This window comes from Lactuca serriola, chromosome 6 (assembly GCF_051521515.1).
Source record: "Lactuca serriola cultivar US96UC23 chromosome 6, Lser_US96UC23_V15, whole genome shotgun sequence".
NCBI classification, from domain to species: Eukaryota; Viridiplantae; Streptophyta; class Magnoliopsida; order Asterales; family Asteraceae; genus Lactuca; species Lactuca serriola.
This window is the reverse complement of record NC_136413.1, coordinates 45,650,920-45,678,454: the sequence shown is the minus strand read 5'-3', so window position 1 is coordinate 45,678,454 and position 27,535 is coordinate 45,650,920. Positions and strand designations below refer to the sequence as shown.

General features: G+C 37.5%; 2 protein-coding genes and 1 long non-coding RNA gene across 3 annotated transcripts; all 3 read left to right on the top strand.

The window, feature by feature from the left end:
• Positions 1–961: 961 nt before the first annotated feature.
• Positions 962–2,936, top strand: LOC145058736 (flavonoid 3',5'-hydroxylase 1-like). Its single transcript, XM_079006636.1, has 2 exons — positions 962–2,069; positions 2,209–2,936. Exons 1-2 carry the CDS (start codon positions 1,116–1,118, stop codon positions 2,839–2,841), a joined length of 1,587 nt encoding a protein of 528 aa, XP_078862762.1. The 5' UTR covers positions 962–1,115; the 3' UTR covers positions 2,842–2,936.
• Positions 2,937–12,546: 9,610 nt separating this feature from the next.
• Positions 12,547–14,222, top strand: LOC145059713 (histone deacetylase). The gene is made up of 6 exons (XM_079007517.1): positions 12,547–12,703; positions 12,804–12,869; positions 13,252–13,407; positions 13,512–13,588; positions 13,710–13,785; positions 13,865–14,222. Exons 1-6 carry the CDS (start codon positions 12,547–12,549, stop codon positions 14,005–14,007), a joined length of 675 nt encoding a protein of 224 aa, XP_078863643.1. The 3' UTR covers positions 14,008–14,222.
• An 881-nt stretch (positions 14,223–15,103) lies between these two features.
• Positions 15,104–15,724, top strand: LOC145056614 (uncharacterized). Its single transcript, XR_013685837.1, has 3 exons — positions 15,104–15,134; positions 15,504–15,572; positions 15,660–15,724. It is a non-coding gene; the product is annotated as an uncharacterized LOC145056614 (long non-coding RNA).
• Positions 15,725–27,535: the final 11,811 nt, after the last annotated feature.

Here is a 27,535-nt window from a genome sequence, read left to right as displayed (position 1 = left end):
TTGACAGATGTTATTGTGTGGTTATTTTGAATTAATTTTTTTCTAAATGTCATTTTATTAGTTTTTCTATTTTATTAAATTTCATATAATATTTTAATATAATAATTACAATAAATATAATAATAAACGAATATCAATTTTATTAATAAACTTACATTCTTATTTCAAAATTCCCAATTTAAACCCATTAATTTATTTTGTTTACTTATTTATATTTAAAAGATAAAAAATCAATTTTAATAATTTTTTTATAAATCTAAAGTTCTTAAATATTTAGACATTCATATATATATATATATATATATATATATATATATATATATATATATATATATATATATATATATATATCCTAAACCTCTACGAAATTGGTAGTTTTATTTGATAATTCCTTAATGTTTTTGCATATACTAATATTTTTTTTGCCACTTGTCACGTTCCCATTTAATTTGACAGATGTTATTGTATGGTTATTTTGAATTAATTTTTTTTCTAAATGTCATTTTATTAGTTTTTCTATGTTATTAAATTTCACATAATATTTTAATTTAATAATTAGAATAAATATAATAATAAACGAATATCAATTTTATTAATAAACTTACATTCTTATTTCAAAATTCCCAATTTAAACCCATTAATTTATTTTGTTTACTTATTTAAATTTAAAAGATAAAAAATCAATTCTAATAATTTTTTTTTTTTTTTTATAAATCTAAAGTTCTTAAATATTTAGACATTCATATTTAATTTTTTTTAATTAACCCATGTAATACATGGATCTTACATTTAATGATTAAAGATAAAAAAAAAGTTGAAAAATTAGCTAGTGTTTCTATGTGTTTTTTTAGTAATACGCATTAATTTTATTTATTATAATAAATACGTAGTAATATGATACTAAGACATAAGCTAATGATAGAGAGGATATATACATGATTAACACCGCCTTAGTCATTTCTGTGGTCCATCTAACGAATGCGTGCTCTTTTTAGGTACACTTCTTCTCATTGGTAAACTAATTACAACAAATTTATAATTTTGCTTATTACGTATCTCCTATAAATCGCAGTTCTTTAGTTTATTGTTCAGTCTGAGTTGATAGATTGACAAGAATGGCATCAAACAGCCATGGCTCATGGTGGGAGGAAGTGATCAGCAAGAAACACGAGCTTGCTCTTACATGCCTTGCGGTTATGGCTTTGCCGCTAGTAATTCTGTGGTTCAAAAGGGTCCTTTCAAGCTCTCAAAAGGGCATACCGCCATTGCCACCTGGTCCCTATGGCCTCCCACTAGTTGGCTACCTTCCATTTCTTGGCCCCCGTTTGCACCATGAACTCACCAAAATGGCTCACAGATATGGTCCCATTTTCAAACTCTACCTTGGAAGCAAGCTCCACATCGTGGTGAACTCCGCAGACCTAGCAAAAGTCATAACAAATGAGCAGGATGAGAGTTTTGCTAACCGAGCTCCTCATATTGCTGGACTAGCAACAAGTTATGGTGCCAATGATATAGCATTTGCAGATAACAACGCTAACCGGCGTAACCTACGTAAAATTTTGGTGCATGAAATCTTAAGCAATGTGAATCTTGAAGCTTCGCATGCTTATCGTCGACGTGAGGTCAGAAAGACCATCAAAAGTGTTCATGATATGATCGGTATGCCAGTTGACATTAACGAGATGTCATTCTCAGCAGTTGTGAATGTCTTAACAAGCATCGTATGGGGGAATGGTATTGTGGAAGGGACAAAAGATAGTAATCTTGGGGAGGAGATACGAAAAGTCGTATCTGGGCTTGTTGATATTGCAGAAGGGCTAAACGTCTCTGATTTCTTCCCAAAACTCGCGAGGTTTGATCTTCAAGGCGTTGAGCAAAAGATGAAGAGGAAAATGAAGCAGTTCGACTGGATATTTGAGACAACTATCGAAGAGAGAATCAACCTCAAATCCACACATGGCGAAGATGCACTGAAGCATGAAGGAAGAAAAGATTTTCTACAAATCTTGTTAGAGCTTAAAGATAAAAAATCAATCAGCATGACTCAACTGAAAGCCCTCGTTGTGGTTAGTGTTATCTCCCTTAACCTTCACTCTCTAACAAGTTAAAGGACAGCTTTACAAAGATTATATTTGTTATAATAGTTATATAATTCAAGATCAGGGAGATAGACATGCTTAAGTTGGTTAAATTTTCTTGTATCAGGATATTTTTCTAGGAGGAACAGATGCAACTTCAGCTATGGTGGAATGGGCAATGGCAGAGATTTTGAAAAATCAAAAGGTAATGAAAAAAGTGCAAGATGAATTGGCTGAAATAGTAGGGTTAAAGAACATGGTCGAAGAATCCCATCTCCCGAAATTGATGTATCTTAATGCCACTTTCAAGGAAACATTCCGTTTACATACTCCATTGCCTTTCCTGCTTCCACGAACTCCAAGTAAGTCTTGCATTGTCGGGGGATACCTAATTCCTAGGGATTCTACAGTGTTTTTGAATGTATGGGCGATACAAAGAGATCCTCAACATTGGGAGAATCCATCTGAATTCAACCCTGAGAGGTTCTTGAACTATGAGGGATCAGGGAAATGGGATTATAGTGGGACAAATTCTAAGTATTTCCCATTTGGATCGGGTAGAAGAAGGTGCCCAGGAATTCCCTTGGCTGAGAAGATGATGTTGCATATTTTGGCTTCGTTATTGCACTCATTTGATTGGAGTTTGCCTAAGGGCGAAGACCATGATCTTTGTGAGAAATTTGGCATTGCCTTGAAGAAAAAAAAGCCACTCGTCGCTGTCCCATCTCCAAGATTAATCGACTTAAGCCTTTACATGTGACATTGTTTAAATTCAGTTACGCTTTTACATGTGATCTTATCTAAATTCAGTTGAGTCTTTTACATCATATTTATCTAAGTCCATTTAAGCCTTTACATGTGATTTATTAAAGTTCAATTTAGCCTTTACATGTGACATGGATCTAATTTGTATTAACATTGTATTATAATCATAAAGTAAAGTAAATGTTTCTTACTCAAAAAATGACTCACCGCGCCACATCTCTCCACATCTCTCATTCACTAGATTCTCACTAATCACAATCAACGGCGAAATAGAGAATTGTCAAAGATAAACGCTTTAAAAGAAATCCCGTAATGGACTAGCTAGTGATCAGCGACATGGAAAGTTTGTCGCTAATCGCTGCTAAGGTTCTAAATTAGTGAAAACTAACAAAACATTTGTGCCCTTTTTGTCGCTAAGTTTTACCCCTATCATCAGTAGGTCTGTATTATGTCGCTAAGGTTGTCCATATAACCGACCACAGAGGGTCTCGTGGTCTAGGTGGCTATGACCGTGACTCGTGCACACTAGCCCATACCTTTGTGGTTCGTCGTGGTTGATAGTGCTACTAACAACGAGTAATAGCTACTAACAGCTAGTTTACTTAAAATTATGTCATTCTTATCAATCTATCAACTCGGTTAAGTCTTTACAAATAAAATAAATTACTTATTTTATTTTATTTTATTTTTTAAATTTACATAAATAAAAATCAATCCAAACCTTCTATAAATACCACAACACACCTTATATTTCTAGCAATTCTTCTCTTCTTTTATTCACAATCATACATTTGTATTGCTTGATTTTTTTTTAAAAACAATGGCTCCTAAAAGGATGAAATGGTCAGAAGATGAATAAGAGAAGTTAACACTAACATGGGTGTTAGTTTCGAAAGACGCATATAGCCGAATGTCTAGTGCCTTTTGGGGAAAAGTTAAAAATGTTTTCCATGATTTAATGTAATTTACAACTTTGTTATAAATAACGTACACGTACGAAGGCGACATTGTGCCGGTTGTTGTGGTCATACGTCAATATGAAGACACAAACCACAAACAATTTACACACCTCAAAACTTCGGTAAAATTTAGGGATTCCCCAACATTCAATGCTTAAAAAATGGAGTTTACAAACTAGTTTAAGTTGTTTGTTATATATATATATATATATATATATATATATATATATATATATATATATATATATATATATATATATATATATATATATATAACAAACAACCAAACGGGCCTCGCCTATGGGTCCCACCCATCGATTGCTATACAAGCCTAAACTCGCTTCGGATCCAATGATCCTCATAACAACACAAGGAGAAATCATCCGACAACATTGTTCGCCTCAACCCAGGCATGCGTTGATCCTCTTTCAGCCCAACGACCACCCCTACCATGGCCTACCTTATTCTGGTGAATGCTACGACTACATCGCATACTTATAATACTTTCCTAACATCCTGACATCCATGCGTACACTACATCTACCCCGTAGTCTTACAACACTCACACATCTACCCATCAACCTTGTGAATGCTACGGTTGCCCCGTAGTCATACAACACTCCATGGTCTTATCGTCCATTAACTGCACCAATCATAATCAAGCATGGGTCAAAACCATATTGACTGAATCCAAATTAGGTGTTCGGGTTGTGCTTCGAACTTCAAATGCTTAATCACACAAGAACAGGCAAAGAGGCTCTAACACAAATCCCTCCACCTGTAGCTGCTTACCTTTTCTCAATGTGCCATGACGGATGCTTCACATATTTTGATAAGACAACATAAATCTTTCCACATACCCACCATTTTCACTATTAATGTATAATGAAAGCTGAATATCCATTATTGTGCAACCTTTAGACCAAACGATTCTCCCCCATGTGGATTCTACTTTGCTCTTCCAATCTACCAAAATTGATGGATTCACGATCCATATCACAACCTTACAATTCAACTTGTCATCACTAGGGCTTGTAAGAACTAATTGTCACACCCTCGACCGACGGCGGAAACGCCGAGGCGTGCAACGTAAACCAGTAATCACAGTTATTGAACATACATTGAATAGTACAAATACAATCTTCTTTTATTACCAAAATAGAAATTTCATTGACAAGACTATTGCTGAAATTACTACACATGCCTAACAATCAGGCGCTCACAACTGTATGATAAAAATATCGAAGAATCTTCTGTACGAACACTTCCGGCCTTATAAATAACCTGAGAATACATGCATTAAGATACGTTAACAAAATTGTTGGTGAGTTCTACAGGTTTTGACACAAAGTATTTTTATACTAAAAAAATGTTTTATAAAATATCTGGTTGACCAACTTTTATAAACGTGTATTTTTCTATCGAAAGTATAAATTAATTGAGTCATAAAAGTATATTTAAACTCATTTAGAAATATCATTTGCTCAAATTCAAATATAAGTAAATCAAACTTATAACAAATTCTTACGGTCCCATTGCCAAAATGCTTTTTATATAAAGATTTCGAATACAAAATTATGTAGAATAAAGTCATATCACGCTTTGTGAAAACATAAAATAACCAAATCTACTTTTGAAACTTTGTACAAACGTTCATATAGTTTATATGTAAAACTCATAAGTTTTAATTTTTATAAACTTTGCAAATCCGTGTCGTATTATTAATTAAGTATTATCTTACTTAAATTGGAAATCGACACTTAACCAGTGGGGCAAACACATCCCAAAATACTTTTCAATAACTAATAAATTATAAATGCATATTTTCACCACTCGTATAATTTCAACGACAAGTATTAACCATTATCTTTACAATTCTATTCTTTCAAACGTCTCTGCTTACGGAGAATTGTGTCGTAGGGAAAGGTAGTTAACAACCTAAACACTCTTACACATTCGGCCCAAATCGGGAGGATTGACTCAATCTAGATCTATACTTCTTCGAATAAAAATCTTCAATATATCAATTTGCCTATAACCGACACTATTCGTCGCTCCTCCACAAGCCAAAAAGGCACAATAAACAAGCCACACAGGCACAATATAAATATAAATGGAGGAATCGAGATCATTACTAACGTTTAAAAGCAGTCGTATAGTAACGAAGAAAGAAACACCTGACGCCTGTTGCCTCGTCAGACGAAGTTGTAGCTAGCAACCACAGACGGAAAATAACCATTCACATAAATCTTTCCATAAGAGATAGATCTACACCAAGGTTCTTTATTATAAATCTATGTCGTGTACATAGACCTTTAGTATATGATTCCTCCTAGATTAACGGTTATAGAGCTAGGTGTCGATTCCAGGATTTGATCCCTACAAAGGAAAAATACACCATCATAAAACTCTCTCTTTCACCCCTTTCGATATATTCCTCCCACAAACACACACGGGATACACAATCCACAAAATCCATGGCGATAATTCTTCAACACATAAAATTCGTCGTTCACTAGGGTCACTAACGTGAATCTTAGATTATTAAGATTTTAGAAGCTTATTGAAATTAGTTAAATAGTGAAATTAACATAGCGATCGACTATTGTGGCGATAATAATTTAAGAAGTTCCTTACTTCAGCTAATAAGGAGGATGTTCGTTTGCGTAGCCGAATACACACTGATGTCGATGTTCGATAAGTTGCATAATTTATATGAGATATAATTTAATAGGTAATAATCCCCAAAAATCCGAGAATTAATTATATTATCATATGTGATGAGCTTCGTATCACAACTAAATGATTTATATTTTTATAATAATTATAAAGATAAATTATATCGTTTACCTAGTAATTGTTTCCACATTATGATTGGGAGTATGATCATAATAATTTATTTTTGGTATAGTTTCAATTAATTATTATATATTCGTCAAATCTTCATTTATAGTCTTTTAAGAAAATGTACCTTTACTTTGCACATGATTATACCGAATAACATATTTTGTTATGTATATAATGTCTTATTATGATTTGTCAATATTTTTCGTGTATACGACGAGTATTATAGTTTATGATTCATCGAATAACTTATATCTTCTTATCAAAATACTTATAATCTTGTGATTTTTCTTAATATTAATTAATATATCACAACAAGGTATAATTATATCATTTATAGCATTCTACTAATACATATATAATTTATTAATGCTTTATACCTTTTAGATTGTTACTTTCATAAAATCTTAACCAATAATAAAGTATGATGTTATTTTATATATAAAACTTGAAAATCTTCAAAGCTTTAAATAGACACTCATGTATTCTCCCCCAAAATTAAAAATGTAAAAGAGGGGCCGTAGAAACTCACATTCGATGTGTGATCTTGATCTAGGCTCGCTTTGTGAAGTTTGTCGTGAGAAACTGAAACTTAACGCTTTTTGAGTCTAAAACAAACCATCGGAACTATTTTTGTTACTTAATTAACAAAAGGCGCAGTTTCAGTATTACTTGACAAGTGTAGGGCTGTTTCAAATAAATCACAAGGCTGGGAGGACTATTTTGGTAATAACTCAACAAGTTGATGGTTGTTTAGTAACTTAAATTAACCAACATTAACCATTTTTTATCTATCTATAAAAATGGGTTTGTTTGGGATTAAAATATACATTTGGAGGGTTAGTTCTGCCGAATCCATCAAACTAATAAAAGGGATCAGGGTTTTATTTTGGTGCCCTCGTTTCCATTAGATCGGGAAAGGAAAGAACGAAAGCAGACAGAACAGGACGCGAGGGAAGGACGAGAAATCGAAACAATGATCAAGGGAGGATGGTTCGGTGGCTCATCTGTCGAGCAAGGGGGATGAGTAGACAATCTCCAGCGAACCTTCTCAAGGTTATTTCTCGTTGTCGGCATCAAGGAACCGAAGGGAGAAAGGGATCTTCGGTAACGATCTGCGAATGGAACCAGGGAATGGAGGCGGCGACTTTTGCCAATCGGAGGGAGTACCATCAGTGCTCAATCGGATTGGAGATAGAATAAGTAAAAGTGGGAACCAATGGAAATGGACTTTATACCAAAGCTACCCAAGAAACATAGAGGTTTCTAATTCTATTCATGTAGTGGTGCACATATTGACTAAATACGCTTACTTCGTGCTAGTCTAAGAACCATGTGAAATGGAAAAGCTGACCAATACTTGCAAAAGAAATCGTCAGACTACACGAGGTGCTGATCTTTATCATCCCTCATTAAGATAGTAGATTCACCTATTAGTTTTGACAATCATCGAAATCCTTAAATACGCGCTTACACATAAGCTTATCTTATCATGCCCAATGGTTAGACTGAATGAACCATCTCGACATGAGTAATATGCTCTGATACCAATCTATCACACCCTCGACCGACGGCGGAAACGCCAAGGTGTGCAACGTAAACCAGTAATCACAATTATTGAACATACATTGAATAGTACAAATACAATCTTCTTTTATTACCAAAATAGAAATTTCATTGACAAGACTATTACTAAAATTACTACACATGCCTAACAATCCGGCGCTCACAACTGTATGATAAAAATATCAGAGAATCTTCTGTATGAACACTTCCGACCTTATAAATAACCTGAGAATACATGCATTAAGATACATCAACAAATAAATATTAAGTTTTTGATGATTTTTGGTTCGATTCTCAATGATAAATTTTTCGAGCAATTTGAGATATTCTAAAAGTATTTATAAATATAATATCTTTAGTATACTTTATAAACATAAAATTTCACACAATTGGTTCTTAGCACATAGCGTTTCGCGGTGGTTTGACCGCCGAACTCTGACCAATTTTTACGAGTTGATACACTAGCATACCATTATTAGTCAACCTTAGCGGCCACACATATTCCAAAACCAGATGAACATTTCCCAAAATCTCAACAAGCTCATTAATGCCAAGTACTTCCCATACTACAACTCTAATTCCTTAAACCACCTCGGCTCATGGCATAGAGCTATAAACCTTAATCGGAATGAATGGATCATCAATTGACCAAGTCACCTGCCAAAGGATCGATGTATTCAAGGTTCTCCAAAAGATAACATACGATTATGTTGACAATCCCAATGCCTAAAATAACCAATACGGACAACAATCTCCCATTATTTAAGAGTAATACATTACCATTGCTCAATCCGTACGGATGGTAACAGTCAAAAAACTGAGCTTTACAACAACTAGCTTTCCTTGACCAACCAAACGTAGCATTTATACGTTCCAAGATCATATGATAATTCCCAATACCCCAACGAATTTCAAGATCCAAAGGATATTCTCACGGAATCTACTACAAGTTCTTGGCGACTGATCGATTGATAAGGAACAATATCTTAACATCGCATAAGTACCCAATCGGTTCAACTACTTACTTGAACTTAGAGAAATTCTCATGTAATTTGCAACTGACTTTGCTCCGTAGGTGTGAACTTGAAAACTAACAATCTTACACCCTTGGCCAAACCAATTCCTAACTACCTAGAGATCATGAACACCACTATACATCTTGCATTCAAACCCGACATGCCTACCTTGTGGATTCCTTTTAATTCACACTTATTCCACTAAAAATCTAATCGACTGCTGGTTTCCTAAGCGGAATGCTCACGCCTCTTCTAAACACGTCCCACGGTATGTAAAATGGCATATGGAAATTCTTTTAATGATGACTTAGTTAATCCTATAGCATCCCTGAACCTTAGATGGGGTTATTGGAAGCTTCCAAATGTCACAACTTCAAACCTAGCAAGAGTGATCTGTACTCCTTTGAAATATGAAGCGCCCAAGACTGAACCCCATCCTGAAGAAATTGTAGAAATTCCAATAAGGTTATAACATTTCTATCATACAAAATATTTCTGGTACAACTATATAATACTGGACAGGAACATACTTATTCTAGATATAAATACCATTACATAAGTGGGGCTCAACATAAATACCAGTGATTTCTTGCAGCTCGATCTTGACCTCTTGTGGGACAATGGGTGTTGGGGCCTGTACCCCCTCCGCTACCAATCCATGACAGCTAGACTTAAAGTTTCCTGGCTGGTGGCAATGAGAACATATCTGATCCTTCTTGCAATCTCGATGTACATGCCCCTTTCTCCACATTTGAAACACCTGAACTTGTGACAAGAAAACCCGTGAGTTTCCCCACACTTGCCAAATATCTCATAGTTCCCTTGACTTCCAGTACCCTGGTTAGTTGCATCGAACCTTGCACTTTCCTCCAATTATTCTGAATCGTGTGTTCTCCTTCTCTTTCCTAGCCGTGCCTCCACATCAAGATTGCTTTCTCTAGTAGACTCAACAATTTCTCTTGTAGTGTGCAAGATTGTGGTTTGCTCCTCGAATTTGACAATCCCTATCAGTGATCCGACCAATGATACCGGGCAACTCCTCCAGTAAAATCTATGAAACCTCTACGACAATCCAGTCATGAAACGTGGCATTGTCCGTATCCATCGCAGAAGATTCTGCTCCCCGTCTAGATATTGACATCCTATAAAATAAGTGTAACGCCTGGTTTCTAGTATGTATTTAAAATCATAATTTATTCACTTTCATAATGGAACTCGACAAGTTGGGAGCCCCAAACTCGTCGATTAGGAATAATTTGGGACGCGGGTTAAGAAACCTACACTACTAGAAATATAGCCTTTTACGACGCGCGAACCATGACACATAGTGATTTATGATACGCAAAGGTGAGTGTCTAAAAAATAATGTCATCTCTTCCAAAATTTAAAGGATTTCAGACGCGCATTTTTGCGTGCCCTAAAATTAGTGTCTAAACAAAAAAAAATAAAAACACGGAGGGCACCTGCGTGTCATCTACGAACGTCGCTTTATAAATTTTAATAGAACGCACGCGTTCCATCCGGGGAAAATGAAATCCCAAAAACTTAAAATCCCCGCCTTCCTTTTTTTCTCCCTCCACTTTAATTTCCCTAGTAGCTAGGGCTTTTTTTCAAGAACTTGCCCCGATTATGCCCTCCTGTACTGCTCATTCTCTCTTCAACTTCCCTTTCTCTCCTTCTCACTTCGACAAACCCTTTCTCTTCTTCTCGGTTCTCGACGTCGACAGCTTCTCCCACCTCCGACGTTTCTCTTGGTGTTGGCGCCTCCCACCTCTGACCTCCGTCTAGCCCTGCCCCACCATCCAACGCTTTCCAGCGTCACCCAGCCGATGGAGCCCCTCATCTCCGGCAATCTTACCTCGCCTGCCCTTGCCAGCAACATTAGGTCTGGTGACCTAGACCGAGAAAACTCAGAGCCTTCGGAGGAGTGGTGGCACTACTCAAATCCCAGCGACGGAAGGAAACTCTCTATCACAGCAACAGAAAGTCAGAGACTGGAATGGGAGAAAGAGAAATAGAAATCGAGAAATCGACTTATACAGTAAATGGGGAAGAATCGATGATGCACGCAACATGTTTGATAAAATGCCTCATCCGCCACTGGAACAAAACTGTACGGACAATTCCAATCTCTCGTAAGTTTCGTTAATTTGAATATTTGATTTGTTGTGATGCGGCTTAGATCTTAATTACACTCGGATGCTCGCTTAGAAATAGATAATTTTTACAATTCGATTCACCCTTAATCTGTCATTTCGTTTTTGAAATCATTGATCCATCATGATTGGGCTTTATGTGAACATCTTCGTTTTCTAGATTTGGACTTTGTGGAATATCTAATATTACGTTAGATTTGCCATTGATTCGATAATTGTTTGAAATTTCAATTAGGCTTAGCATTTTAGGGCATGACCGTTTGGAATCTGTGTTTATGTTTGGTGTTTTGGTTTCGTTGCCTTTATTTGTTTCGTGTTTTCATGATGCATCTGAACTGTACTGGTTTTAGGTGTCTGATAATATACTGTACATATGAAGTGATATAGCTGTATTTTTCTTTAGCATGCCAGATGTGGCGTCTAATTTTATATCTAACTGTAACTTCTGTAATTGTGATTGATGATTTTGGGATTTTAGGCTTACCATCCGGGTTGATCACTAGATATGGGGGTTTACCTAAGCACACCTAAAACTGATAAAACATCTGACGATGGTGAGAATGAGAAACTGAGATATGGAGTCTCATCCATGCAAGGATGGCGCACATCAATGGAAGATGTTGTAAGTCCCTAGTATAGGCTACTTGTTAGTTATATAAGCTATTGTTCCTGTTTGGATTTTCTATATTCTAAAAAGGTATGATAGTTTAATGCTCTTGTAATCTTGTTGAATTTTCTCTATATCTCTCTATGATACAACTTTCAGTCAGCCCAAACATTGATCACTATAGTAATTAACCAAGATTTTATGTGTCAATATGAGGTGTTTGGTAGCATGCTGCTTTACTTGACTTGGACAACTCCACATCTTTCTTTGGCATTTATGATGGCCATGGAGGTAAGCATATGGATATAGATTATATACACACATGTTTGTTTCTTCATATATAAGTTGTCCTTGTTGGGTAATCTTGATTCAGGATATGGATATGGGTATCAGAGCAGGTTGAAGAGAGCTAGTTTGAGAGTCGACTTTCGGAGGGAGGATCTTTTGGCTGCAGGGAAATAAGAGCAGTAGAAGCAGCAGCAGGTCGGCAAGAGAAAGAATGTTTGATTGGCAACAATCAGAAGAAAGAAAGAAAGACAAGAAGAAAGAAGAATGAAGAAAGTAGAAAGAAGAAAGAAGAAAGAGAAAAGACATGAAGAAAGAAGAATGAAGAAAGTAGAAAGAAGAAAGAAGAGAGACAAGAGAGAAGAGGTCGATCATTGTTGGAGCCGATCACCTCCATTGCCGAGAGATAGATTCATTGTAGAGAGTGAAGCAGGAAAAAGGACTCGGTGGTGCTAGGTCTTTGTGATCAGAAGAAAGAAGAAGAAGAAGAAGAAAAACAACACAACTGTGTGACGTGTTAGCAGGCAAGAAAGAAGAAAGAAGCAGCAAGCGATCACTTTTGATCGAGAAGGAAAGAAAATTGAAGCAAGGTACAGCAAGAGTCTAAGCAAGATAGAGGAAGATTGAAGCAAGATAGCAAGATCAAACCTAAGTGGTTTGAATAGCAAGTAATAAGATTCGAAGTGACCAAACAAGAAAGTTCGAATCAAGGAAGAAAATAGTAAGTTTAGCAAGATCAAGAGATAAGAACCTTGTAGACTGTTTTAGTTTGTTTCCATTGGATATGTACTACAGGCTATATATATAGCCTTTGTTTTCTGAATATGAGAAGTCAGTGTGCAGCAGCTTTGAGTCCAAAGTACTTTCGTATCTCTATATTTGCTTTTGGCATACACATATATCTGTGTTGTGTGAGTGAGAAGGTTGGGACCTGTTCCAACAGTCCTCACTAAGCTTTTTTTTATCTTTCAGGTCAGGCAGTCTCTAAGTTCTGTGCCATGTATCTTCACCAGATGTGTGGAGAGCATAAAGATTCTGGAATCCTTAGGCATGGCTTTCTTGCATCATCTTCAGAAGAGGCAGATTCTATTCAGAATGCATCATTGAAGCAAAATGGGAAATCAGAAGGTCTAAAGAGAAAACAACTTTGGCCCCACATAAGTTTATAAAGATTGATTTTTTCATTTAAATTGTTTTCATTTCCTTGATCTTTTTTTTTCAATCAATGTTAGCTTCTTGCTCAAAAACTTTGGCCCCACATAAATCGACAGCAGTGGGATTTGATGACAGGATGTTGCTTCATTCTGAAGTAAGAATTCTTCCCGATATTTCAATTTTCATTTTTTAAAAAAAATTATTTTTAATAGTCTTGATGGTTTTATAAATAAAAAACTTTGATGTCATCATTTTTTGATCTTTATAATTTGTAGGTTGAAAGGAAGTCTCTTCCTCATCCAGAAAGACCAGATCGTCTTCGAGCAATTGCTGCCAGCCTGGCAACTGCAGGTGTGTGACTAGGATTCCTTGTCTTTTTTTTTTAATTTTTTTTTTTTATTCTCTAAATTGTCATTTCTGTAAATTTTAGGTATATTTCCTGGAAGATGCCAACCAATTTCAGCAAGAGAAATTACACGTGAAGAACTTCAGATGGTAAACATTTCATTCATTAGTTTAAAGTCAACTTGCAATCTTGACTTTCCACTTTCATTGGTATTGGCTATAAAATAAGCTGATTGTGATATACCCTAAACTTTAAGGTAGTGTTTGGTATGAGGGAATCAGGGAGGGAAGGGAATGGAATGGAATGGCTCATTCCATTGGAATGAAAAAAGCTGTTTGTTTTGTTTGATGGAATGGAATGGAATGCACCATTCTTGAAGGAATGTGATTCCTTCTCTTTTGTAAATTCTCATTTTGAAGGAATGGAATGAAAATTTGCAATATAACCCATTTTTATTTATAAAATTTGTAATATTAGAGAACAGTTATTTGGATTCTAATGAGCTCTTATGTTTAATCTTTTAGTTTTGCAATTTAAAATTTTATAAATTAGAAGTGAATAACATATAAAGTAAGTTAAAACTTAACACTATACAATGTATCTTAATATAATAGCTTTTATGTTTAAGCTTTTATGTTTAATCCTTGTGTTTTTTCATTTTTTCCGAAAAAACCCTCAACCTCCTAAATACTTCCAAATAAACCCTCAACCTTTTTAGTTTTTCTCCAAAAAAAAAACCCTCACTCACATTTTACAATTTTTTTGGCAAATACAATGTAAAAAAATAAATTTGAGGTTTAATCTGGAAAAACACAAAATATAAAGTCTGTTTTGAGATTAACCCTTGTATTTATTAGCAACAATTGTTTTTCCAACAGTTATTTCACCCCTGATACATATGCAAACAAAGATTCAGCACTTACTGCCAGGCTGGCAGCAGGGTTATGTGCTGACCTGGCATCAGCTATATACTCGGGGCATGCTAAAAACGGGTTTGCACTGGTAAAAAGAAGTTTCTACCTATAATTCTTCACCTCTCTATTTGTTCCATTAATCTTTATGTTTGATGGATCATGGGTCGTGGGTCATGGGTCATGGGTCATGGGTCAGGTGCGTCCTCCAGGTCATCATGCTGGAGTGAGACAAGCAATGGGATTCTGTCTGCATAACAATGCAGCCATTGCTGCATCAGCAGCACAAGCTGCAGGAGCAAAAAAAGTCTTGATTGTTGATTGGGTAATAATCTTTGTAATTAAAAAAAAAAAACTATGAGTTGTAGTTATCTAACCTTATTTATTTACAGGATGTAGACCATGGAAATGGAACTCATGAAATATTTGAGCAGAACAAAACAGTAATTTTATTTTTATTTCTTTTATTCGTGCAATAATTGATACTACTTTCTTCAACTTGTTAATGATATTATTATTATATGGTTAACTCCATATTCTGTATTTTTTTTGGTTTAACCACAGAAATAATTTTTTTCTTGGTTAACCACAAAGAGTTTGTGATATTTAAAAAAAACATAAACACTATAAGTGTTTCCTGGTAATAAATTGCCGGAGGCCATGTAAAATTAACTATCATTCATTCTCCTATAAAAAAATGAAACTCAACATAAATATAAAACAATATAGTTGATTAATTTATTTTAAATCATAAATAACATTGTAGGTTACTATCTGACTATTTCTGATGATACTGGTTTTAATTGTTATAGGTGTTGTATATATCCTTACATAGACATGAAGGTGGAAAATTCTACCCTGGTACAGGCGCTGCCCATGAGGTAAACATAACCCTAATTTTTTTTTCTCTCTCATTTTTTACATCGAGAAGGGTAAAATGGTCATTTCACTCTTATATATGTTATCAGGTGGGGTGCATGGGTGGAGAAGGGTATTGTGTAAATGTTCCATGGAGTCGTGGAGGAGTTGGGGACCATAGTTACAAGATTCGCCAAAGTAGTCACGATCCACGTTCCAAACGGCTCGATCCCAAACGGGGTACGATTGCGTATCGATCGCCGACAGAAACACCCTCCGGTACGTCATGCTTGCGATCCCACCAATTCTTTAAATCGATACCTGAAACGTGAAATTGGCAAATTGAAGCAAATGCAGGGTTTCTTGTAAGATGAGGGTGAATGCATCAGGTATGCCACCTTTGTTTTCCCTTTGTCATGTTTGAATTGTTTGGAATTAGTTATGTTATGTCAATGTATGCTTTATGTTATGTCAATATATATATATATATATATATATTGACATAACATAAAGCATACATTGACATAACATAACTAATTCCAAACAATTCAAACATGACAAAGGGAAAACAAAGGTGGCATACCTGATGCATTCACCCTCATCTTACAAGAAACCCTGCATTTGCTATATTTGGCTGAAAACATGCAGACAAACAAATTTGACATATTAGTGCCTTGCAGCCTCTCAAAGTTCTTGCATTCAGGTTATTCTTTTAGAAAGAAAATTGTCAAAGGTGATTGTCAAAGGAGAATTTATTCAAGGGTTTCTTTTAATGTTGTACATGTTTTGTTTTCAATAATAAATATTATGCAATATTAGCAATGTGTTACATTTACTTACTATTGGAATGATTATTTGTATATGACATTAAATTTTATGAAATGGATTATATTTTTTGTATATGATATTTTATTTTCTATTATGAGGCATTAAATTCAAATTTAATTTGAAAATTAGTAAATCTATTAAAAATATTTTTTTAAACATTTAAAATTATGATACACAAAAATGTGTGTCATCTTCATTTATGACATGGCCTTTCTTGACAGGGGCTTTCTTGATACGCATTGCGTGTCATTAACACGCGCGTCGTAAGGTTACGACATGCGAACGCGTGTCGTCTTCCTTTATGACAGGGCCTTCCTTGATACGCATTGCGTGTCGTAAACGCGCGTCGTAAATGCACGTCGTAAAGCGCGTCGTCTCTCTTTATGACAGGGCCTTCCTTCACGCGCATTTGCGCGTCGTCTGAGCGTTTTACGACGCGCAATGAGCGTCGTAAAAGGCCTTTTTTCTTGTAGTGCTACTCGACGAGTTGGCTGGCAGAAATGAAACCTTAATTTTCAGGGTTTTGCACCCTATTTAAGGGCCTTAAGGTTTCATTGTGGCCTCCCTCATCGTCCCCTCAGTCCAGAGAAAACCCTAATCTTGCCTTTTTCCCCATTCTGAGTGTTTGAGCCTAAAGAGTGTTCTTTGGTGCTTTTCTTGAAGGAGTGTGAAATTGGTGGTGCAAAGTTGAAGGGAGAAGCTTTAGATCTGGGATTTTCAGTGTTGTTCCAACCATTTGGAGGTATAAAGTCGATACCTTGACTATTTACTTGCTAGATCTATTCTTTAAGAAGTTTATTGCCTTTTAGTAGCTTATTTTGGTGTCATTCATGGATTTGAACTTGTTATGAAGTTATGTATTCAGATCTAGACATTTCATGGCCTATTGAGATTTAAAGTTGCCAGCTTTATCAATTCTTGGCCCTCCTCCATGCCCTAGGTCCCTTATAAAGCTTAGTTTTAGTGTATTTAGCCTTTTGATACCATGCGTGGACGTAAAGTTAGCAACTTTACGTGGTATCTCAACCCAAGGGGACCATATCTATGGTTTGGAGGCATTAAACTCGCTTGGTAGTGACTGAATGAGTTAAGACTAAGGAAAACTTGACGAGTTGTTTACCCAACTCAGCGAGTTGGATCGTGGTCCCCCGACCTTTTTGATTACTGAGCTAACTCGGCGAGTTGAAGAGATGACTCGGCGAGTTGGCTAGGGTTTTCTCGGTTTTTTGAAGACACAAGGAACTCGATGAGTTGTACTGAAAGTCCTGATTTTGTTGAGATGGAGGAACTCAGCGAGTTGGAGGAAAACTCGACGAGTTGGATCGTGATTTCACGATTCTGTGATTTATGGGAACTCGGTGAGTTGAGGGGTGAACTCAACAAGTTAAGTCAACTCGGAGCATTGACTTTAACTTTGACTTAGACCAAAGTTGACCCTTAACGGGTTATAAGTATGAAAGGGTAATTAAGGAAATATTTTATGTATAGGAGCTTGAGTTGGGTTGATTTTCGGAGCCGAGGATTTTCAGCTACTTTCTAGTATTCAAGGTGAGTTACCTTCTTGTATGAGTGGGTCGAAGGCACAAATGTTGGCCCCTAGTAGTTGTTACAGTAGAGATGATTGTCTTTGTGATAATTGTCTAGTATGACACTATATGTTGAGATTTATGTGCTTGTATGCTATGTTATTATGTGGTAGCGGTAGGGGTGAAATAGTCCCTGTAGCCGGTCGAAAGACCGAAGGTGTAGGCCAGCACCCAGATATGCTAGGCAGCATGTGATTATGCGTTTGTAAACTAGGATATTATGTGATAGTGGTAGAGTAGTGAAATAGTCTCCGTAACCAGTTGAAAAAGACCGAAGGGGTAGGCCAACACACAAATATGCTAGACGGTTACCGGTTGAAAGAGACCAAAGGGGCAGGCCAGCACCCTAATATACTAGGCAGTTTTCGATTGAAAGAGACCGAAGGGGTAGGTCAGCACCCAAATATGCTAGACAGTATGTTTATTGTATGTTATGTGCTATGATAGGGGAACTCACTAAGCTTTGTGCTTAAGGTTTTCAGTTTTGGTTTCAGCTACTTCTTCTTCGAAAGGAAAGGAGCCGGCATGATTGCAGCGCATCACACCATGATTTCCGCACATGAGATCTTTAGGAGTTATACTTTGATGTTATTTTATTAAGACATGTTTTGACTATTGATACATTGGTTTTAATATGTGTTGACACTATGGATGTTTTCAGACTATTGGTTTATGGTTACTTAATTCAAAATGCAATTTTTGGTCTTAAATTTTGGGATTTTACAATAAGACAAAAGTGTTATCTCATAACCAAAATGTTATTATCAATCCATCATACTTTAGTCACTTCTTAAAATTTATGCACATCAACCCTCTATCGACTTCTTAGATTTCTCGTGATTATCCTCGAGTCGAGTATGAATCCTATGATTTCAGTAGTACGGGCCCAATACTACCTTTCATACCTATCCATACTTTCCTCAATAATTATCCCAAATCCTCCAAGTCACCTTCTCAAACCAATACTCCAAATATCTACTAAACAGTGTAACCAACTCACTACAACACATCTTAGGCTCTCCTAGGTTCCCGACCTCACCTTGCCATCAACTGCTGCAGAACTCTCCATAATATCAGTTAACTACTTCATGAATACAATCACATCCAACAAATCTTAGATAGTCATTCGAGTAAAAGACTCAACCTACAACGGTTGGACTTAGATAAGAGTTGTGTAATATGGCTAAATCAATCACTCTGAGATCATCTAACCTATGAAGCATGTGACTTAACATATTCACTTAAAGTTAATTCACATCATCAAGAATCATACAAAGCACAAACCAAGCAAAATTCGTGCAGTACACTCTAAACCACAAACCCATAGAGAACATCTCAAGCTCACTTACTACCAATAAAGATTTCAAATCTAATATAACATCTGATTCCTCTTGGGCCTCAAGGAATCACATATCAGGCCAATCCATACAATCATCTTAAATCCATACTAGCATGCACCTCTAAAAGCTCAAAAAATCAAGCGTATAAAGGCATCTCCTAGCATGAAATCCAGAGCAAATCCTTAGCCCTAATCTAGCATTCGCTTATCATCACATATATCATAACAGACATGTATGTGTATTCTAGGAATCACTTACATAAGCTCAGATGATCGTATATACCACGCCCCTTTCTTTCTTTAGAAAATTCTTTAATAAACCATTTATTTTATGAAAATCCACCAAACCCTCAGTTTGAGTTCAGACATACCCGAGAGAATGCCCGAATCCTTTAAACCAAGTCTTTGATTAGTAACAACCCAAAAAGTATAAGGTAAAAAAAATCCTTTTTAGTTCAACCATAACATCATTACACCATTGAAATCATTCAAAAGTAATTAGGGTAATTAGTTATCAAAGTACAATTATCAAAAGAATAAAATGCATAAATCATGGTGTGTGCGATGCGATCACCCTGAGTTTTTCCCCTTGGATTCGGAAGTACCTAACATATAACCTAAAAATTGGATGCACAAAGCTTAGTGAGTTCCACAAAAAACCACATACTATACATATCAAACATATAATGGGCCGTGTCCGTTCTCAGGCCATGCCTGACATCGAGCCCCGCTAGGAACAGATCTGCCAGTAAATAATTGGCCCCTCCCGGTATATATACAAACATATAAACACATGCAATAATAAAAAATATAAATAACATATAAGATAGTCATCAGGATCCACCCAATATACATATAAACACATAACCCATGCAAGAGTCACACAGACAACTAGCATCCTAATCATAACAAACCATGGGCCGACATTAGTGCCTTCGACCCGTCAAGTACAATGAGGACACTCACCTCAAACTGCTGAATATCTCAAATAAAGCTCGAACTACCGATCTAGAAAATCCCTGCGCTAACCAATAAAATATAAGCCAATTAACAATTATGACTTAACCCATAATCAAGTATCTAGATCACTTGTCTATCATCCATGGTAAAATACCATTTTACCCTTTTCTTACTTGGCCTAAAACAAAGGCCTAATCCATTTTCTCCAAAAGCCCAAATTCCTAAATGGCACCCAAAGTCCAAAATATGGCTCAAAGCGAGAAAGTTAACTGAAAGTCAAGGTTGATGAGTATGCCCATCCTACTCAGTCTTACGCCTTGCGTTCTACCTTGGTGGCCAGTACGCACAGCGTACTAGTTGGGTATGACCAACGTACGGTGAAGTTGACCTAACTTCACCATTATGCACTTAATCAGTTAGTCACTAAGCCAAACTCTCAGATCTGATCCGAAATGGTGACTTAACATGTAAAGTTGGCAACTTTACTCCCATGCATGACTTAATGGGATCCAAAACTAAAAAATAACCATATTAAGGATCCTAACACATGCATGGACCAATATAACTCATAATGATTGCATTTTTATGGTCGAGGGAACTCAAAGGTGCTAAAATCTAACATCCATGGCTTCTGGAGAAGAGCATACTAAAAAATATGGCTTAAGGACCCAAAAATGCACAAATGAAGCCCTAAATTGGATCTAGCATAAGGAATCATCAAGTAGAGAACTTTATACCTCAAATAGCTTGCAAATATGATGATGGTTTTGGATCTACAATCTTAAGCCACACCAAGACAATCTCTAAGTGTTCTTCTTCCTTCAAATCACCAAAAACACTACCAAAACTCACTTCCAAGGTCAAATCTCACAAATAGCCATTAGGATTTCGTTCTTAGGGTTTAGAGAGGTGGAGGGTGGTTATAAGGAAGTCCAAGGGTGTCATAAGTTGTTTAAATAGGTCAGAAACCCTTAAAATTAGTGTTTACCCCTACATAGCGTACATCCAACATATTCCCACGTATGCCCATCATACATGGGTGCTTTCGTGATCCTGGATCGAGCCAATACGCCCAACGTACTCGGCTAGGGACCTTAATCACCAATCTTTCGAAGGCCATAACTTCTTCGATATATATATATATATATATATATATCTGATTTTGATGTTTTTTATATTCACAAAATGGTAATGAGAAGCTCTACAATCCTATTAACTCTCCATTACCTTAAAACTTCCCGAGCTTAAATCCAAAATTCATAAAAGGTCTGAACTATCTCTTTATCGCTATACCCTTGGGCTTCAAAATGCGAACCAAATACTCGGTATCTATAACCCACATTATTTACCATCTAAATGAGCCTAAACCTCTCCTTTCCAAGGCCCGAGCCTTATGATACTTGATCCCCGGGCCATGGCCCGGAATTATGGAACGACCAAAATTGGGTGTTACAAATGTGTTGCCATGGGATTAAGTTTGAGGGGATCCAGATTAACCAATGTGTCCTAAGGGCTTAGTGTAATAAGGAAGGGCGATCAGACATGGACAATGTGTCCTAAAAGTGTGTATGCATGTTTCTAATTTTTTCTTTCACATGAATGTGTGGTCGTGTGACTAATGTTGTTGTTACCTGTGCGTTAAGGGTAGAGTTTGTATGATATGATATTGTATATGTGTGAAATTCACTAATTGTTGTGCTTATCCCTTTTTCCTTAAAAATATTATTTAAGGATTAGAAGGTACTCATGATAACAGGGTGTGATAGGACACACTAGATCGAGACAAATTGAGACGGGATACATAGCCTACATAGTGGACACGCAGAATGTTGAGAAGGAAAATAGAATTTGGGACTTACCCATTGTGTAGGTGTTTTCTAATGTATTACATAATGAGTTGTTGGGGGTTCCCACATAAGCATCAGGTACAGTTTCATATCTACTTGGTTCCCGGTGCCACAATAGTGATTAAGGCACCTTACCGGCTATCCCCATCGGAAATGAAGGAGTTATATGAGTAGTTGCAGGAACTCTTGGAGAAAGAGTTCATCAGTCTGAGTTGCTCGCCACGGGGAGCCCCAATCATTTTTATGATGAAGAGGGAAGGATCACAGAGGATGTGTATCGACTACCATGAGTTGAATAAGCTTACAAAGAAGAATCAATACCCTTTACCGAGGATTGATGACTTGTTTGATCAGCTACAACGACATTATGGTTTTTAAAGATCGACATGAGGTCGGGATATCACCATATATGGGTGATGGGTGAAGATAAAGAGAAGATGACATTTCACACATGCTAGATCATTATGAGTTTGTGGTGATGCCTTTTGGTCTCACCAATGCTCATGCATCCTTCATGGAACTCATGGATCAAGTGTGTAGACTGATGTTGGACCGTTCGATGATAGTATTCATCAATTATATTCTTTTCCACTGAAATACAAAGGAGAAGCATAAGGGACATCTTCATGAGGTGTTGGAGACAATTAGAAGGGATACAGTTTTTTCTAAGTTCTTCAAGTGTGAGTTCTGGTTACGAGAGGTCTTGTTCCTTGGATATGTCAAGATTTAGAAGAGTACTATGGTAGATCTGACCAAACTTTCGGTGGTGATGCAGTGAGAGGTGCCTAAAACTCCCAGTGTGGTTCGAAGTTTCCTTAGGTTGGATGGGTATTATCAAAGATTCATTCAATATTTATCCAAGATCCCACTATTTTTGACCCGAGTGACAAGAAAGACGTCAACTTTTAGTTGGGATGGTGAGTTGTAAGTAGCTTTTGAGGACCTACAGAGGCGGCTATGTGAGGCTCCAATGCTAACTCTACCAGATGGGATGGACGATATGGTAGTTTATTGTGATGCTTTGCACCAAGGCTTGGGTCTCGAGCTCATGCAATGCAGTAAGTTTATAGCTTACGCTTCAAGGCAATTAAAGCCTAATGAAGCGAATTAACTATCACATAATTTGGAGCCGGGGGTCATGGTTTTTTCCCCAAGATTAGGGAGACATTACCTTTAGGGAGTAAAGTGCATGATAGTTAATGATCATAAGAGTTTGAAGCATCTGGTGGATTAGCAAAATTTGAATATGCGTAAGAGGAGATGGCATGATGTAGTCAACAATTATGATTATGGGATACTCTACTTTAAGAGCAATAAAATCTAGCCAATTTAGAACTTTTAAATCATTCAAAAACTGATAATTACTACAAATATGTTTTCAAAATGGTTTAATGTTAGAGTATCACATAATCGAATCATACAAACATAAGGAGGTGTACGATCATGCCTTCGCCTTCCCGCAATCATCGGAAGTACCTGAAACATAATCCATAACTATAAGCCTGAAGCTTAGTGAGTTCCCCCAAAATACCAACGTCATACAAACCATATCAATATCATATTAACAAACAACATGCATAATGAGCCATCAGCCTGACTGGATCGCCTCGTAGGGCTATCAGTCTATCTGGACCACTCTACGAACCATCGGCATGTCTGGACTGCCTCTCAGGGGCTTCAGCCTATCCAAACCGCTCGTCGGGCCTTCGGCCTGACTAGTATGCCCTCCCGGGCATGCAGTCTATCCGGTTCGCCCTGGGTATGTTGGCCTTCATCACAAAGCAGGTCCGAATCAGCCCAATCCCACAATCAAACAATCATGTGCACATAAATATCATACGCTAGAATATATAATAGTCAAACCGACTCAGCCCAATCCCACAATCAAACAATCATGTGCACAAGGTCCGACTCAGCCCAATCCCACAATCAAACAATCATGTGCACATAAATATCATACGCTAGAATATATAATAGTCAAACCGATCTAACAGATCACTAATCATAGCAACATCCAATAACTAGGATACCGACCTAACCAATCACTAACATAGCATTATCCTATATACCAGGATACCGACCTACCAAGTCACTTAGCGTATCACCATCCTAACTACCAGGATGCAAATCAATAAGCATATCATACAATAAACCTGGGTACAAAACCGAAAAGGGTCGGCATTGGTGCCTTCGACCCTGTTGGTATAATGAGGACAAATCACCTCACAAGTTGCTCGGGATGATAATGTCAAAATCCTCCAAATACAGCTTCAACTCAAAAACCTACATCCACCAATGATCAGCTTCCATAAATTCCCAAATTACTAAAATAACCCCAGAAGTCAAACTGGTCAACCCTTGGTCAAAGTCAAAGTCAACGGTCAATGGGAACAGACCATGTTGACCCAATTCATTGAGTGCAGCCCACTGACTCTCCGAGTCCTTCTAGAACTCGAGAAATCATGAAAACCCTAGTTGATTCATCGAGTTTCCAGACAACTCGTCGAGTCCATGCGGTGTCCAAATGTTGGGAAAAACCCTAACTAACTCGTCAAGTCATCTCACCGACTCACCGACTCCATGCAGACCAATACATGCAATCTTCATTCGACTCGTCGAGTTAACCATGCAACTCGCCAATCCCTTCATTCAATTTCTCATTCAGATGCTTTTAAGCAAGAACAAGGCTCCAAATTGCAGATTTAGCCTCCTAGGGTATGGTTTCCACATAAAGTTGTAAACTTTACGTGCATGCAAGGTCCTTAATGCCAAAACCAAGCTAAGGGAGAGGTTTAAGCCAAAAAGAAGGGCCAAAGCTTGATAAATTAAATAACTTTATGACTATAAGGACTTAGAGGAGTCCATATCTGAAGTTACAACTTTAGATCATGCCCAATACCCGAAATCATCCACTAATATGCTAAAAAAGGCCTTAAACACAAGAATAAGGAGATCTAACACTACAATGATCAAGGTAACAACTTGTTACCTTCAAATGGTAGCCAAAACAATGCAGATGTTGGATCTACAAGCTCCTTCCCCTTCCAAGCTTCTCTACCTTCAAACTTCATCAACAAATGCACCAAAAACACACTCTTAGCATCACAAGCACAAAGGAATGGTAAATAACGGCTAGGGTTTCCTTCTCTGGGTAATGAGGTGATAAGGGAGGCCGAAAGATGCGGGTTAAGTCCTTTAAATAGGGTGCGAACCTTAAAAATTAGGGTTTTCCCATTCAGCTCCTACTTGTCAAGTTGGGGTCCTCCGACTCATCGAGTAGACTACATAATTCACACGGGTTGACTAATCACTACACGACGAGTTGGGGCCTCCAACTCGTCGATTAGGCTTCTTTAATTACATATAAATCTATAAAATCTCATTCCTAGAAATCGGGATGTTACAACTCTCCCCTACTTGAACTAGGCTTTGTCCTCGAAGCCTACTGCAGTGGACAAATCTAGACAATGCTTTAACATTCCAGCCTTCGACTCCCAAACCTACTCGGATCCCCTCCGATGTTGCCACCTGTACCTTTACCAAAGGTACCTCCTTTCTACGCATAACCTTTACCTCTCGTTCCAAGACGGTCATCAGCCTCTCAACATAGTTCAGGCGTTCATCGTCCTGTAGATCACCCAATGATAACACGTCATCCTCGCCCGACATGCACTTTCACAACTGCAAGACATAGGAAGTGTTATGAATCTGATTGAGCTCCTCTGGGAGACCCAGTCGATATGCTGCCTTGCCAACCTTGGAAAAACCCGAACTGGCCTGATATATCGGGAACCCAAATTCCTTTCCTCCTGAAGCGGGTCACACCCTGAAAACCTGGAGTCCTTCCCAGAACATAATCATGGATCATATGCGGCTGCCGATAATCCTCTGTTGGAGAAGAGATTATATATTCTTTCAAGGGAACTCATTTAGTGACCGAATTCTCAAAAATAGCATGGACTACGGGAGGCAAACTAGGAGAAGAACCCTTATTGTGCTGACATGATAATGCTTCTTTCAGCTCCCGAATCTACATACAATAATAGTCAACTGCTACCGCATAACCACAAACACCTATGGTTGGCGCGATCAACCTCAGGCTAGAATATCAATATGTTGAATCCAATCAACCACCGGATTGAAATCCTCAAGGCTTTTTGGCCAACCGCCTCAACCCCACCGCTCCTCCTGGCCTCAATGCCTACAATTTATAGTCGACCCACACCAGGTATCTTGGCATATTGCCTCAACCCTATTGCTCCTCTTGGGTTTCCATGCCTTCGACTTACAGTCGGCCCGCACCCGGTATCTTTCCCTACTTCATAGAGCAGGACCGCCTCAACCCTCCCAACACGATGTGTTGCCATAGATAATTAGGAGAAAGATCTAACACGGTTCTCAGAACCTGAAAGATAGGGACGCTCTAACCCAACAACCCTCGATTTCCCGTAGATGATATCATACCTTTCGCCTAAAACTCACGATTCACCCCATAAACCAAAAAGTTTTCCCCCATTTACCACACTGACCTTCAGAGTGCATGAATCACATGGATACACTTGCAATCCCCGATGCAAGTTTCCACTATAATCCATCTCGAAATGGCCATCCATGAATCCATCCCAAGTTTCTGATCGAAACTACCACAAATCATGCAGAAAATACCCTCAAACAGGTCAATAGCGAACCTTTCACAATTCGAATCCATATGATACACCAAAACCTTAGTATAACCTTTGACTCTTTACCATGCCATTACCAATCTCCGGAGCGAGGAAAGAAGATGATCAACCAAGAAGTTCTACATTACATCCGATGCTTAACAACAACTTACGAACATGTAGGAATACGGGGCAAACATTCCCCAGATTCATTATGATACCTGACTGATACTCCCCTCATTCCTTATTGCTTCTTTTATCCAACCAACAGACTTACAACCCACCAGGCCCCCATCAATGCATCAATCCCAAGAACACCATAAGCAGAAGGAATGAATCTTTACGATCATTAGTCCCACAACCTATGACCGGAATGCTTCCGATAACACACAGACCTCGACGACATTCCCCAGTACCAATGAGCCATATATGGTTGCTACCCAAGCAATTCTTTCATAAACAACATCACATACAATCCTCAGAGGGAAACACTCGAACTCTTGATCTAAGTCGGACTCTAAAACCCTACCGTGCACGATTCCCTTGTAGAACAAGTTGAAGCACAAGAGTTTTTAGGCTCTCCCTCATGACCACCGACAATCCCTAAGGGCATTCCATAGGTGATACCCAGCAAGCATAGACAATATACGGTTCTACTGGTTATCATCACAAAGCAGCATGCTCAATACCAAGATGTAGACCTGCAAAATACATACAAAATCTTCAGCATGACTGGACCGCCTCACCGGGCCTTCATCCTATCTG

Excerpts from the sequence above, each read along its gene's own strand:
- LOC145058736 (XM_079006636.1), top strand. The coding sequence starts at position 1,116 with ATGGCATCAAACAGCCATGGCTCATGGTGGGAGGAAGTGATCAGCAAG. Across the intron at positions 2,070-2,208 it reads AACTGAAAGCCCTCGTTGTG|GATATTTTTCTAGGAGGAAC; the intron begins GTTAGTGTTATC and ends TTCTTGTATCAG.
- LOC145059713 (XM_079007517.1), top strand. The coding sequence starts at position 12,547 with ATGAAGAAAGTAGAAAGAAGAAAGAAGAAAGAGAAAAGACATGAAGAA. Across the intron at positions 12,870-13,251 it reads GGAAAGAAAATTGAAGCAAG|GTCAGGCAGTCTCTAAGTTC; the intron begins GTACAGCAAGAG and ends TTTATCTTTCAG. Across the intron at positions 13,786-13,864 it reads TGCCAGCCTGGCAACTGCAG|GTATATTTCCTGGAAGATGC; the intron begins GTGTGTGACTAG and ends TGTAAATTTTAG.